Source organism: Lepidochelys olivacea, assembly GCF_965140295.1.
Source record: "Lepidochelys olivacea isolate rLepOli2 genome assembly, chromosome: 2".
Taxonomy (NCBI): domain Eukaryota; kingdom Metazoa; phylum Chordata; order Testudines; family Cheloniidae; genus Lepidochelys; species Lepidochelys olivacea.
This window is the reverse complement of record NC_140412.1, coordinates 101,383,429-101,400,000: the sequence shown is the minus strand read 5'-3', so window position 1 is coordinate 101,400,000 and position 16,572 is coordinate 101,383,429. Positions and strand designations below refer to the sequence as shown.

Here is a 16,572-nt window from a genome sequence, read left to right as displayed (position 1 = left end):
AACACCATTTACACCTAGTTATTACACTTAAAATCAATTAAGAGGCTCATTAGGGAATCACTGAGTTTGCATGATGGATATAGCTTTGTTCTTCCCAAAAGGAAGAATAGCAGCCAGATACTGGATTTTCCAAAATACTGCACACCACGTCTGAATTGCAAACTGACAGCTATAATAGGCTAAATTCAGATTTTTTTCCCCAAAACTAGTAAGTTTCTATTTTTTAATGGGAAAAACAAGCAATAACTGGGAGCAAAAGAAATCTGCTTGTTTTAGAGATTTTTTTTATTAGGTCTATAAAAATCTAAATTCTCTGTTCTTTTAGATAAAATTTTTATTTTTACCAATCCATTTGTGAAGATAGCTTTCATACCACTTGTTGGCCAACTTCAATACATTTTGCTCAGATAAGCATCCAACATTTTGCATGCTTACATGAACCTTCAGGCACACTTTGAATTTTTAATGACTGCTCACAAGTTCAGTTCTCTCCCTTCCTGCCATCATAAACCTACTACTAGTAAGGAGGAACATTCATGGAGAAACTAGAAGAGATTTCCTTTATGGAGAGGACAACTCTTCAGGGAAGGCTCCATGGCTCTCTTCCATCTTCCTCACACCAATAGTAGACTCTCCCTAACGGAAGATGTCCTTCATTCCTCCCCAGGAATTAAAAGTAGAGCTAGTTGAAAAAAAAATTGTCACAAAAAATGCCTTTAATTAAAATTTGAAATTTGGAAATTTTCACCCAGTTCTAATATAAGGTCTGGCCAAGGAGCAGCAGAAGGTGTTAGCAGGCTTGATGGCAGGATCCAGCAACTTTCCTGTCAGAAACTGGTGCTACCACAGTGCTTCCTGGTTATTTATATGAACCATACCTATGGTGGGGAATCTTTCCACAGGATAGAGTAAATCTGTGGAATTTGCTGTTTCAGAACAACACTAAATGAGATACTTTTGCTGGTTTTCTAAAAATGACAGCATAATTCTCTGACAACTATTAATAATAGTTGTCATGCAAGCTACGATAAGGACAATCAAAATCTTATGCTTAATGGTGTCATAATGTGATCAACTGCACCAATAAAGAATGGATTTTCCCTTCGTGTACAGCATTGTATATTCAACGATATGCAAATATGAGTTTTAACATCTTTCAAGGCATCAGGTCTACCACTAGTCACTAAGGAGGAAACATGTTGGTCTGAATGGACGAATGGTCAAATCTTAAATTACCATATAACCAAAAAGCCACAGATTGCTATGTAGCAGCATCAGAAACTTTATGCCAGATCTGCGTCTTCATCCAAAGAAGAAGGAAATGGGTGGAGATTTCAGTTTATTTAGGTGAATTAGAAAAGGTTTTGGATGAAGCGCTTCACTCATCTCTGCTTTTAGATCCAAAATCCACATCAAGTGATTGACATTTAATTATAAAATAGTGAGGGGTAATTTTTCTAACCATACATGGGATTTTAGTTGAATAGCTCCTTTTGTGTTTTTATTTTATCAATACTCCATTCATCATTGTGGAAGTTTATCTCTCAGGGTTAATCATGCTCTCTAAGGGTATGTCTACACTATGAAATTAGGTCATTATTATAAAAATCGATTTTTAGAAATCGATTTTATACAGTTGATTGCGTATGTCCACACTAAGCGCATTAAGTCGACGGAGTACATCCTCACTACTGTGGCTAGCATCGACTTACAGAGCGGTGCACTGTGGGTAGCTATCCCAGAGTTCCCGCAGTCTCCGCTGCCTATTGGAATTCTGGGTTAAGCTCTCAATGCCTGATGGGGCAAAAACATTGTCATGGGTGGTTTTTGGTTCATGTCGTCAATTGCCCCTCCCGCCGTGAAAGCAACGGCAGACAATCATTTTGTGCCTTTTTTCCACGTAGATGCCATACTCGGCAAGCGTGCAGCCTGCTCAGCTCACCGACACCGCCGCTGTTGTGTCCTGGGTTCTACTGGCAGCACACGGTGCAGTAGGACTGCTAACCGTCATCATACACCATTTCCGCTGAAACTCAGCTCTGCTGCTATTGTCTCAATACCGAATTTCTCCATGTTGTCTGTCATGGGCTCCTGGTACATGTGTTCTTCCTCGGGAAGTGTGCGCGGTGCCAACCATCATCCTCCTCCGCTTCCGCTGCAACTCTGCTCTCCTGCTCTCATGAATCCACCTCAAAGGTCCTCTCGTCGTTCTCTATACATATCTATTCTCAGGGCATCCGTCTTTAGCCACTGCTTCCGCTGCAACTCTGCTCTCCTGCAGACACCATACCATGGCAAGCATGGAGCCCACTCAGATCACTGCAGCAGTTATGAGCATTGTAAACACCTCGCGCATTATCCTGCAGTATGTGCAGAACCAGAACCTGCAAAAGCAGGCGAGGAAGCGATGGCAGTGTGGTGATGAGGACATGGACACAGACTTCTCTCAAAGCACAGGCCCCGGCAATTTGGACACCCTGGTGGCAACGGGGCAGGCTCATGCCGTGGAATGCTGATTCTGGGCCTGGGAAACAAGCACAGAGTGGTGGGTCCACATAGTGTTGCAGGTCTGAGATGATTCCCAGTACCTGCGAAACTTTCACATGCGTAAGGGCACCTTCATGGAACTTTGTGACTTGCTTTCCCCTGCCCTGAAGAACAAGAATATCAAGATGAGAGCAGCCCCCACAGTTCACAAACGAGTGGTGACAGCCCTCTGGAAGCTTGCAACACCAGACAGCTACCGGCCAGTCAGGAATCAATTTGGAGTGGGCAAATCTACTGTGGGGGCTGCTGTGATCCAAGTAGCCAACACAATCACTGAGCTGCTGCTATCAAGGGTAGTGACTCTGGGATATTGTCAGGTCATAGTGGATGGCTTTGCTGCAATGGGATTCCCTAACTGTGGTGGGGCAATAGATGGCATGCATATCCCTATCTTGGGACTGGACCACCTTGGCGGGGTACTTTTCAAGGGTGCCGCAAGCACTGGTGGATCACAAGGGACGTTTCACCAACATCAACGTGGGATGGCCGGGAAAGGTACATGACGCTTGCATCTTCAGGAATTCTGGTCTGTTTCAACAGCTGCAGAAAGGGACTTACTTCCCAGACCAGAAAATAACTATTGGGGATGTTGAAATGCCTATAGTTATCCTTGGGGACCGAGACTACTCCTTAATCCCATGGCTCATGAAGCCGTACACAGGCACCCTGGACAGTAGTCAGGAGCTGTTCAATTATAGGCTGAGCAAGTGCAGAATGGTGGTAGAATGTGCATTTGGACGTTTAAAAGCACGCTGGCACAGTTTACTGACTCAGTTAGACCTCAACGAAACCAATATTCCCATTGTTATTACTGCTTGCTGTGCGCTCCACAATATCTGTGAGAGTAATAGGGAAATGTTTATGGCGGGGTGGGAGGTTTTTGGCAAATATATCGGCATTTCATCTTTTGGAACGGGGTTTTGATAGCACGGCTTCATCGCCCCATACAGCGATCAGATCCAGTACCTCCCATTCAGTGCATGCTGGAGCTCTTTTGCGATTCTGGGACTGCATGGTCACCTGTGCTGATGAGCTCACCACGCTGGCCAAACAAGAAATGAAATTCAAAAGTTCCCGGGGCTTTTCCTGTGTACCTGGCTAGTGCATCTGAGTTGAAAGTGCTGTCCAGATGGGTCACAATGGAGCACTCTGGGATAGCTCCCGGAGGCCAATAGCGTTGAATTGCGTCCATGCTACCCCAAATTCGACCTGGCGATGTCGATTTCAGCGCTAATCCCCTTTTCGGGGAGGAGTACAGAAATCAATTTTAAGAGCCCTTTAAGTCGACAAAAATGGCTTCGACGTGTGGACGGGTGCAGGGTTAAATTGATCTAATGCTGCTAAATTTGACCTAAACTTGTAGTGTAGACCAGGGCTAAGAAATAGCATATATTCTTGCATATTTTAGGATGTCACCTACTGCAAATGTGTAAATGTAGCTCTTTTTCCAAAATGCATAGACTCATACAGTGTGCTGAAGATTAGAACTGAGATACTCCTATTTTTAACCTAGGATAAGCTATGTTTTTTATAAAAGCTTTTTGAAGTATATAGTTTATCATTATTTAATAAAACTCAGAGATACTTAGACTGCAAGTAGATAGCAATGTAAATTTATTTATAGGATGTATATTAAAAGGCTCTCAAGTTGAAATCATGATATGGTCTTTCAGATCAACTGAAGATGATTTGAAACCCATAGATGCAGCTAGCCATCTCAAGTATGCCATGGCATACAATTTTTAATTTCCTGAGGGACACATTTCTTGTAGAGACTGGCAGCTTTCTTTGTCTTTTATTAACACCCTATTGAGATCTCTATATCTAAGTCCACCAGTGATGATAGTGATTGTAATAGCTCAAATGTAATGGCATCTCTACTTCAGAGACTATGGACATGTTGCCAGCAAAGGGCAACATATTGACCAGTTGTGTACAAATTTCAAGCAAAAATTTACCCCCAGTTATCTTAGAGTGATATCCCAGTATTTCTCAATACTCCAAAGACAAAATATCAGAGTTTTCCCAGAGATCTCTGTGCAGTAACTTTGGATAAATGTTTATTTTTAATGGTAACTACTGTACTCATCCCTATCACAAACATTCCCATTATAGCATTCAGACTAGTACTTTAAAACATGTCAAAATATTTAGAATCTAAGAATAGCCTTATAAAATATATATATATTTACAATCTTACAAACAATTCTTGAAAACACTGGCCCAGACTCTGCAAAACACTTGCACATGAGGAACTTTATGCCTGTTAACAATCCGATTGAACTAAACGTGATTATTCCTGTATGTCAAGATACTTCTTAAAAAAATACTTTTTTAAACTTCACCTTGTAGACTAGATAATTATAGATAACCACAACTAATGATGTTCTTTCACTAGTATACTACTATAAAAAATGTACTGGATAGATTAAATAGAGTTCTAGTGAACAATGAAATCATTGTTACCATGTTCTACAAGATTTATAAAATAAATACTCTAGATCAATTACCCTTATTCTGTAAAAATGTCTGGAGGACAGTTAAATGTACCTCTTCAGATTAAGCATTTCTAAACCCAAGCCATACTTCATAATTAAAAAGTCGGTTAAGATGATGAATGTGGATACACACACACACACACACACACACACAGAGGTGAGTTCAGAGATACATTTTTCAGTGAAATCCTTCTTTGGCCCAGTTTTGCGGCACGATAACGTCACTTCTGGCGTGTCATTGGCTTAACACAAATTAGAACTCAGCATCATCATTGCTGGTCTTTTCCCACACCACCAGACCCCATTGTCTACTACATATAATAAAAGGTGTAACTAAAAGATTTATCCTGCCAATAAGATATAGTTATAGGTCCCATGAAGATTACTGACACTGAACTACCAAATATGTACTAGCCTTGAACTTGGTAGATAACATACCAGTTTTGTTTAACCACATTCAAGTTGACAATAAATCAGTATCACAGTTCCAAAAAATGAAAAAAAAAATGTAGAAGAATTTTTGTATAAAAATGTTCTTCTTTTGATTTAGCTATTCTCTGATAATGGACCATAATGGTCCAGGCCGTACTTTTTGTTGAAGTATGTAAGTATTTCACTATAATTCTCTTTACTATAAGCTTATTTGATTGTAACTGCATTACATTCTCTGATAATTTCTCTTTTTAAACATGTTTTCCCCTTCAAATAAGATCCACATAAAAATGTTTTAAGAACACCCTTACTCATTATGCATTATGCTTGCTTTCCTGATTTGCATGAGCACATGCTGAGTACTGCCTCCAAAACACCTTCATTTTGTGTATCATATTGAAGACTAATATTTGTGGAGGATGTAAAGTAGCAGAGAATAAGCTGCCGAAGTCCAGCATCACTGCATGGATTGCAAAAGATATTCCTTTTCTCAGAACTGTCACAGTGCTTGTCATCAAAAATACTTTTTGTTAAGAAGTTTGTTAAAAGAACAACCAACTTCTCAGTGTTTACGGTAGTTTAGCATTTTTTTCAATGTACCCTTTTGAACTTATTTCAGTTTTCTGTTTTTGATGATAGTCATGCTGACAACTTTTTTTGGTCCATCAAACTCTGCAGTACAATTACATGAATTTACTTTTAATAAATTACCATCTTTGCATATATCAGTCAAACCATGAAGACTAAACACTTGCAAACAAAATGCATTATTAATTTAATTGTCACAGCCTATTTAGCTAACTTCTATTAGTATTTGCTATAATAGGCAATGTATCAGGGGGCAAAATCTAATTCAAAACATACAGAATAAACTGATTATATTGTCCTAGAGAAATTAAAATATAGCAAGCTTGCAAAATTATAGTCAAGGCATTAATGTTTTAAATAGGTAAGAAAACTACGTAACTTAATTTAGAGAACAGTTATGCCCAAAGTGATGGTTGAACATGCTGATGAAGAGTTTCTTTGGTTCCTAAAGCCATTAAAAGACATCACACGCCTTCATAAAGTGAAGGGAAATGTGGAAAGAGAAAGAGTGGTGGTTGGGCATTTATTGTACTAGATTACACTGTTTAAATCTTAGTCATCACCAGTAAGGGACTGCTACCAGGAAATTATATTGCTGTTGTAGTCCTGCCACTACTACTTGATGTTGCTGTACATTAAGAGGACAAGCCAGACAAAAAAGTATTATGAAAAAGAAATAGTCAAAGACAAAATAAGGGATTTTAAAAAAGAGGAGCAAATAAGTCGCTCAAAAATCACTAGTTTATGCTGGCCGGGGGTGGGGGAGGTATGCTGCAACACAGTATGCTACCAAATGGGACACTGGGGTTAGTGTCCTGAGCTTGGTTCTTTGCTCCCAGGGCAGCAAGGGCTTGGAGTGCTGTGAAAGCAGCTTGCTAAAGTCTGTGACAGGTGAAAACACATCATGTCATCTTTGCAACCCTACACTGGCTGATGGTTCAAAAAGCCTTTGAGGAATGAGGGAAAAGATAGGGGGGGGAGGGAGAACAGGAGCATGTAGGAGGGCTCCATAAAAAAAATAACACTGTTTTAGATTAAAGCATCCATTGTTTAAAGAATTCATTTGTGATGGTGAACACTAAAAATGTGCCTCTCAGGGTCAGATAGTGTATTTGGAGATCTGTTGTATGCATATTTTATTGTACACATATTCACAAGGGTAATATAAGTTATTTCAATGCAGTATTTCTGATGATTAGGCAGTAAGTACCCCTTTGTAGAAGGATATATTTGAATAGAGTGCAAATTTTTGAATAGAATTCTGGTGACAACATAAACCACAAGAGCAAAATATTTTTCAGAATTCCACTGTGCCATGAAAAAAAGATACCAAATATAAACTAACAGTTTTAATTTATCAATTTATACTAGTTATATCTTATTTGATGTAAATGTAACTATTTTTTCTTCCATGTCTTATGCTACAGTCCAGGAAAAAATGGAAATCTGAATAATCTTGATGTAATAGTGCTATAACTAAAATTCTGCTTGAACAAATAGTAGAAAAAACTTTGCAAAAAGGTTTAAACACCAAAAGGGATAAAGCGTTAAAAATACACACTACCCATATAGACAACATACGTGCATGCCAGAGGATGATCTGTTACTTTAATACTCTATATTAAGGTCATTTGAAAAGTAACGTATGGTAAATTCATGGAGAAAAGGGCCTGATCTACTTCCATTTCTGGTGTCATTAATGGGAGCTGAAAAAGACCCAAAGGAAGTATTTTGATTGTACCATGGAATTTTTACTACCATACTGAAACCACCATTTACTTTCCCATTTCTGAAGAGGAACTCCTCTCGTTGTATCTGAAGTTTTGAATGCTTTTTTATTTAAAAACACTTCTTTGATTGTCAACAGGGTGCATAGGTAATGTTTGAAGAAGTACCATGACTCACAATCCTGCGACACTTACAAAAATAACTAATATTCTAATAAGAAAAAGAAGACTTTAGAGTTTAAAAATACAGATATGGGGGATTCAGAGTAACAGCCGTGTTAGTCTGTATTCGCAAAAAGAAAAGGAGTACTTGTGGCACCTTAGAGACTAACCAATTTATTTGAGCATGCTCAAATAAATTGGTTAGTCTCTAAGGTGCCACAAGTACTCCTTTTCTTTTTGAGATATGGGGGACTGTCCTCAGGAGAAGTAAATCAAAATGGCAGCTGCCAGGACAGTAATTAGGACTTTGATAATTCTATAATTAAAGTATGTCACGGCTATGAATTCTGTAACAAAAAAACAAAACTTAAAATATCCTGATGTTAGTCACCCTAAGCACCTCATCACAGAGTAACGTTTTCCCATGATTTTTCCAAAATTTAGATCTCTAATGTCCAGTAAAATGGAGTATGTTCTTTCATAAAGGTTTTAAAATATTAGTTAAATGGTATTGCATACCTGAAAACAATTTTTGTAAAATAAATATTTGACATTACTCATAATTCATCATAAAAAACTGAATAATTAAAATATTGTTTGCCATGATTCTTTTCTTTTTTAAATAAAAAGCCCCTAAAATATTAATTATATTTTTTTACTATGGCAAAGCCACAACTTTTCCATTTCTTGCCATGATAAAACATTTTACCTATATTTCCGGGATTCTGATCTCACTGCACTTTTACAATGATGAATACTGTACGTATGGAACATCCACACTGGTGAATACTAGAAGTTATTTAACTGGATGATTTCAGTAAATGTTATGTTTTGTTTTGGCAGTTGAGAAACTATTTAAATTTCAATTTGCCTAAAAAGTCATTAAGACTTATGTAATGGGATTAGTTATGATGCAAATGAGGAGCAAAATCTGATATTTGATGACCTAGTAAACATAGTTCTGTTTCAGTGATACAATATTTTTAAAATATGAAGCATTCTAGGTACATTTTAAAAGAGGAAAAATACATTTTTATAAACAAAACTTGTAAAAACTTACAAAAATCTTGAGTAAATGAACAAAGGTATAGAAATCAGAGAGGGGCCAAAACCTAACCCCCAATTTCTCTGCCCCATCCCCAAAATTTTGAGAAGGTTGGGGGATTTGTGTCTCCAGATCTCACACACATCTCTGTGGTTGTGACTCCAGTGAATCAACAAAACCTAAGGGGGCCTATTTTTTGGTTTGAAAATGTAAAATATTTTATAAACTTATAAGCACGAAATCCAAAAACAAAAACGGGTTGTGTGTAATTTTGGTTTGTCTTTGGGAAGGCAAGACACAACTACTGAAGTTTTGCCTATTATGACTGCCTGAGCCATACTCTAATAAAAACAAAATTAGATCTAGCTCTCATTGGAATCTATGGGAATCTTTCCATTGACTTCAGTGAGCATTCGATAAGACCTATGTCAGCAAATCATTTATGTATGTCTTAATTCCCACTGATGTCAGTGAGATTTAAGCACATTGAAAATTAAGCACTGCTTAAGTGCTTCACTGAAAAAGGACCAGCCAGCCCCAAGCCTATATTCTTTATGCACACAACTCCAGTTGGAATTTTGGGCGGGCTGGGAACGCAGGATCATGCCTATATATTACATAAATGTATGTATATAGTATATTAATAGAATCCAAATCAGAGTAGTTAATACATCTTAAAAGATTTTTGCAGTACACGTAAACACATTTGTGTAAACTAGCAAAATATTGTACTTTACCTTTCTTTTGGTGTACCAACTCCATGTTTGCCCAATAAGTGAGTATTTAAGTGTTTCTTCATCACAAAGGCCACTCTAAAAAAAGAAAAAAATATGAATTTCAATTGGCTTGTACCAAAACATTTGTAAAAATGGGTGGGGTTATTTTTTTAAACACGTACTTAAGCATATTTTATTGAAGAGGAAATCTAATCAGTTCTGTTAGATCAAGATATCATAACCTATTTTCAAATTTGAAAGTCGATATCATAACAACATAAGTTTACAGATCTACATCAAATCTGGGGTTTTCTTACACAGATATACAAAAAAACAATTATAAAAACAAATCACTTGTCAACATACACAATAATTTTGTTCCTGATTCCCTTTGCAGTTTAAAAACACTTTATGTAATATACTGAAAAATAAATTTATTTTTTACCTATATAACATTCTCTAACCTTCTATTTATTTAACCTTAAAACCTAAAATCCTTCTTTACGTGAGCAGTCCCATTGACTTCAGTAAGAATGCTGCATGATCAGGCCTTTAATCATTACTTGTGTTTGGTCAACCTTCAACATATTAATTATTTAAAGAGACACATAGGGAAAAAATAATATCATTTGTAGTGCTAGGATTTCTTTTTGTGGCTATAGGGAGATAATGTTTGTGATTACATTGTGCACAGGAATTTTGCCTAAGTGGCACCAAGACATCATCAACAACAACAATAAATGTATTACCCGACATTATGCCTTATACCAAACACAAAGCAGTTCAATTACAGTAATTTAATTCTGGTGACATACGTAATGAAAAACATAGGAGCCTACTGAGTAACGTTCTTCCGGTGATAACACCATTAACATCAATTCAAGGATATCATGTGACTGCTTCAAACAATTCAGATATCAGACTGAAACTTCAAACTAAAATGGTTCTCTAGATAAGCAAAAATTTTACTGCTGTAACTTTCAGTGTGAAAAAAGGGTTTGCAAACATTTTTGTTAATTATGTATTACAGCTGTCCTTCATAAAGTTAATTACTAATAGCTGAAAGGCAATAGAATCTATTTGCATATGTACATGAAAGGCATGACATATGCAAAAATATGATTTTAATTAGCATTCTATGATATGAAGAGCTACAAATCAAACTGGCATGTTATAAGATTTTTAACATTAAACGCTGAATTCATCTGGACATGTTTGCACTAATGGACAACGCAAGGACTGTAAAACACTGTAGCATTATGGCATATACGAGCCACAAAAGCCAAGAAAGAGTACTTTTCCTTTACAAATATGTTAATGTATCTTCTCCATGTCTGATCTACTTTGGGCACTTTCACATTATTACAGAGAATCTCGTTTTTGTGAAGCCTTCAGGGTGTAAGAATATAATTCTGTCTTTTTAAAATGATAGTGACTTCATTATTTTTATAAGACGACATTAAAAATACCAGGGACTCATTTTTTTTTCATATGGGATTAACCACAATCTTTAGAAACCTGAATAATCAATCACACTATCTTGATTATTACTATGCAAATGTCACCAGAATTACTGTACATAAGGAAAATAACTGTACTGACATAAAATTCTGTGTTCCAACTGTACAATGAATTCCAAATTTACTTCTGTTGTTTTTGGCAGAAAGCAGAGTCATTTCAACATTGCTGTAAGTTTATCTAACACATTTTAAATTAATATTATTCTTATTTTTAATTGGAAACCTTCATTGTCTCTCTTAATTTTCTAGAAGAAAAATAAAAACTAAGATACTAATGTGTGAGAGCTACACAATAATCAAAGTTGGGGGGAGCACAGCTTGTTATTTACATGGCAAAGTGTCATTATAGTATACTGAATGTAAAAATCTCAATCTCTTATGCAATATTTCCTAGGAAACTTTTTCATCAGAATCTGGGCACTTGAGGGTTCCAAATGAAAAACAAAAATGTACTACTTTTCCCATTTTTGTAATGGAAATAGAGAAAAAGCTGCATGTGAAAATCAAACAGGCAAGGAAGAAGGGGGAAAAGGCCTTATGCAGTATAATAACTGATCACAGCTGAATATCTGCAATGCTCCAGGTGTGAGTAACCATTTTGCTGCTTTTCCATAGCACAAACAAAATGGTAAAACAAAGATGAAAACTGCCACTGTAAATGTTTCAGGAGCCGCCATCAGGTTCCCCTTCAAATGTAATGCTAAAGGGCCTGATACTGAAAAGCTCAGTGCTTCCTGAGACATGTTGAGTGCTTCAGGGGGAGCTAAGGGCATTCACCATACCTCAGATAGTGTTCAACAGTTTGCAGGATCAGGCCTTAAATGATAATGTTGCCATTTTTAAAAGAAATTAAATAGATGAACAATAATTATTATACAATATAATAAATACAGAGAGCACTTACTTAAGGCAAAACATTATTTTTTTCTAGAACTCAGCCTCTACGTCAAGATGATGACTCTGGGCTTCGGAAGTACAACAGCTACAGATTTTTGGGAAGACCCTAGGCCAAGTCCACTGTTATGGGAGGCAATGTCACCCAGGCTCCTGCAATGTTGCCAACTCTTGCAATGTTATTAATAGTCGTGATATTTGGTATTTTTTTCAGAGTCCCAGCTTCTGGAACCAGGTGATGACCTGAAAAACCTTAGCTTTCACTTAAAAAAAAAAAAAAGTGAATTTCTAGCCCTCATGGTTGAAGAGAGATGCTTGAAAATGTGAAACAGTCTCAAAAACCAGAAGTCCAGTAAGAATGCAGATTTACTGCTCTTTAAAATCTCATGATTTGGGGGGGCCTGACCCATGATTTTTGAATGCTTTGGTTTGGCAATACTGCTAATAGTACCTGGGCCTACCAGTCAGCTGCTTGAGCAGAACCAACTCCTTTAAAGAGTAGCTGCAGGGACCACTGGACTCAAGAATAGGAAGCTCACCAGTCCGAGAGTGAGCATGATTTGATGGACTAAGCAAGAAATTAAGAGTAAGGGACTAATCACAGTGCTCTCAAAAACACTTTCTGTGGCATTTGTCTAGTCACGTGGAATTGGTAGCAAAACATTCCACAGATCTATGCCCCTCCCCCCCAGCCTTGCAAAAGATTAAGGCTGCCCCTAACATGAATAAAGTTCATTAGAAGGAATGAATTTAAGATGGAATGCAACCTAGTGTGGCGGCTTTCACATATGATCTCACAGGGGCTATGCACCATTAGAGTGATAGCACTATGGACCAGGCATAAATAATTTCCATTGCAAGTTAACACAAATATTATATATTTTTTAAAAACCCTCTTTAATAAAAGACTTGTGTGACACCGAGGGAGTGAAGTGAATTAAAGATTGACATAGATCATTTATACATGAAAGCTTAGATAGTTACAACTAATGCATAAATAGAAAGTATTAAAGTGTCAGGAAAGGAGTCGTGATCTATTATTCTACTTAAGGTATAAGTTAAATTTTAAAAAGTTATATCAATGACATAATTTGATTTATTAAGTATTATATATGTTGTAAAAAAGTTAGGAAATGTACTGCCACTTTACTTATCTTTTTATGATCAATGAAATATTGCTTTTGTTTTGATAAGACCAGAAGTGGATGGGATTTTTATACAATAGTTAGACAACAGAGTTGCCACCTTTCTAACTGCTGGTAGCCGGATCCCGAGGCCCCACCCCTGCTCCACCTCTTCCCTCAATGCCCAACCCCCTTTGCTGCCTCTTCCCAGACCCCGCTCCTTTTTCTGCCTCTTCCCACAAGGCACCCACATGCTCCACCTCTTGCCCCCAAGTTCCCTCCCCCACTGTTCGCAGCCTGACAAAGAGCCTGCATGCAGGTAGGAGGCGGCCTTGGCTGAGCAGGGGCTGGCACAGGTTAATGACCTGATGCCTCCCCTTGCCCCACAGTAAACTGACTTTTGGTGTCCGGTCAGTACATCATGACCGGACTTTCTGGTCAAAAACTGGGCACCTGACAACCCTAAATGGCACAGAAGCCAAAAACTGGACTCTCCAGGTAAAAACCCAGCTGGGTGGCAATCCTACTAGCCAAGCTAATTTCACGTTTAATAATGTTACAAAAATAAGATACTACAGATTAACGTGTGGAAGTTAAAAACTACCAGGGTGCGGGGGAGGACTTTATGTAATAAATAAATAAATAAATAAATAAATAAATAGAGTTCTCTTGCATGAGAGCATGGAGCTGTGACATAAGAGTCTGTTAAGAAGGTATCCTCTGGCACCTGGCCGTCTCCACACCTGGATGTGCAGACCAGTTAGATGGTCTCGTGTTGGGTGGAAGGGGCCAGGGCCTGACCCCAATAGCAGCAGTTCCAAAGCTTTCATAGTGGTTTCATACTAGCTGCTGTGATAACTACTAAATGCAAATCAAATACTCAAGTTTTACAAGGAAGATCATAACCCACAAGTATCTGACTCTGTTTAAATAAAATGTGTTTCTATAAATAGAAATTTGTTAGTCTCTAAAGTGCCACAAGTACTCCTGTTCTTTTTTGCGGATACAGACTAACATGGCTGCTACTCTGAAACCCTCAAATTAGCTGCTGTGTACACCAGAACAGGGTTTTGCACATATATCACTGCACATTCAAATTTTACAGATCTAATTTTGGTGAATCTTAATTCACTAAACTATGCAGAACATTGCTGCCAAAGGTCACAAATATTGCCTCTATGGCAGGATAGCCTACTCAACAGGTCAATTTAAGACAACACAGTACAGAAATTTGTAAAACTGATTAGGAGCCAAAGGTTTTATACAAATAAGCTGTCTTTTTCCATGCAGCACAAGTCTAAAATCCTGGGAATTTCATGGCTGTTTGCTGACTTTGAAGGGACCAGGCTGGATTGCCAACAACTCTCTTACAGGACTGTACACATGGGACTCAATTTAAAAGTGAACTATCTGACAGGGTTGAGTTTGTTGTGGAAGATATCCACTGATCTGAAAGGCTGCAGGCCTCCCGGGACAGAATGTCAGGTTCTAGATCCTTAGATGGAAAAGTAGGGCTTTTCTGCTGACTCATCTAGCAGCTGGGTGTTTATAACAGGACAGTCTAGCCCTTATGGGTATCTCTACATTGCATTCGGGACCAAGCCTCCCAGCCTAGGTCCACAGACTTATGCCAGCAGGGCTTGCACTAGCATGCTATAAGTAGCTGTGTAAACTTTGCTTTGACATTTAGTTGGGCCTGGAGCTCAGGCTCTCAAGCCTTGGGGCAGGGGGAGAGGCAGGAGACCCAAATATCTTGAGAGATCAAACCCGCACGATCACCTACCCCCAATGCCCCTTAAAAAAACCAGTATGGAAGCTGTCAATGGTGTGCCTTATTTAGCCAGAGAGGATACTATTAATTAACAAACATACACATTTCTCCCTCCCACGCCCTCCTCACCTCCCAGCAGCACTCCCACTCTTGGGGCTGACTCTGGCACAGAGACCAGAAAATTGATCCCGGTCTTGTGAATGGGAGTACAGGCCCTTACAACTCTACAATAGAGCTATTCCTTCAAAGGAGACTTATTATTATTCTTGAATTAAGTCCAAAAAAGCAGAATTTTAGGAAACAGATTTTGTATGGAAACATAATAATCAGCTGAGCAAACTACAACCTTATCTTCTAGAAATCTCCCCTCCTATTTTTTCTGTTTTCTTTGTAAAGGTTCCTTGAATGAAGCTGGGTTCACATGGGGAACAAGTTGAAAAGGAAAATTCTTGGAATATGGCAACATTGGAGGAATATGTCTCTGTACATCGCATGTCCTGGGTATACCTATGTCACTGATCCTGACCCCGTTTGAACATAATTATGGACACGGGATTGTCAATGTGCTGTTCAATGAGCTACATCAATCTACAGAATAATTTACTGTCTGTACCAGACAGATCATTATGGATGAGTTGCACACTATCAATCAGCTCTGTTGTTCCTGCATATTCCTGTGTCTCTCATCATGTTTCAATTGCTGTCCTTCTATCACCAATCTGTGTTGCTCAAGATGTAAAAGAATTATTAGTTGCATGGCCATAAAGTGGTGGTGATAGGCAGGATTGTCTCCTTCCACCTCTTCTGGTATAAGAGTCTTAGGCAGAGAAAAGGAGAGTGGAAAACAAACATATCTCAACTGTTGTGCAACAGCTGGTCTGTGAGTAAGAATTCCCTGACTGGTTTGCCCATTCAGCAACTGGTGATACAGAATCCAAATCCGAATAGTTATACCACTATGAAAGAAGAGAGCTACACGGAATGAGCGGGAGCTTCTATAGTTGGATACAAGGTAAAGATGGCTAACTAACTGGGACAGTGCTCCATTGTTCCTGGTACATAGAGACCAGTACTGAGGAAGCTGTACCTCCTAAAAGGAGGTAGAAAGCTGCTTGAATAGCAGAACACACGTCCCTTTTGAAATTGGGCTTAGCATCTAAGCCCCTTAGACACTTTGGAAAATGATATGACGTGTCCCACAGTATCTAGAAGAGGTTGTACAATAAAACACTATTGGAGACTAGTATGCAAATGCAGATTTTGATCAATAACAAAGCAAAATGTCATGCATATGAAACATACTTTGGGCCTTGTAAAAAACAACCACAGTAAACTTTGGGATGCACATATGGCATCATGATAAGCACCATCAGACGGTTGTGTCTGCTATTTCAGGACACAACAGAGTACAATCTATTGTTGAAACCAAGGCAAACATTTGCCAGTTTAATGAGATTTACAATAGAATTTACTTTAAAATAAAAAAGTGGATCTTTCTTTGCTGTAGCATTTCTAAAATGAATGAAACGGAGTTTCAAGATTTTATTT

The 16,572-nt window shown here is 38.1% G+C and overlaps 1 protein-coding gene across 1 annotated transcript in view; it reads right to left on the bottom strand.

Annotated features, from left to right (window-relative positions):
• Positions 1-16,572, bottom strand: part of ZNF407 (zinc finger protein 407) — a 462,307-nt gene that overhangs the window by 267,001 nt on the left and 178,734 nt on the right. Inside the window, exon 4 of the mRNA XM_084621975.1 lies at positions 9,737-9,811. Within this exon, the coding sequence (XP_084478101.1) occupies positions 9,737-9,811 (75 nt within the window). The remainder of the gene's footprint in view (positions 1-9,736; positions 9,812-16,572) is intronic.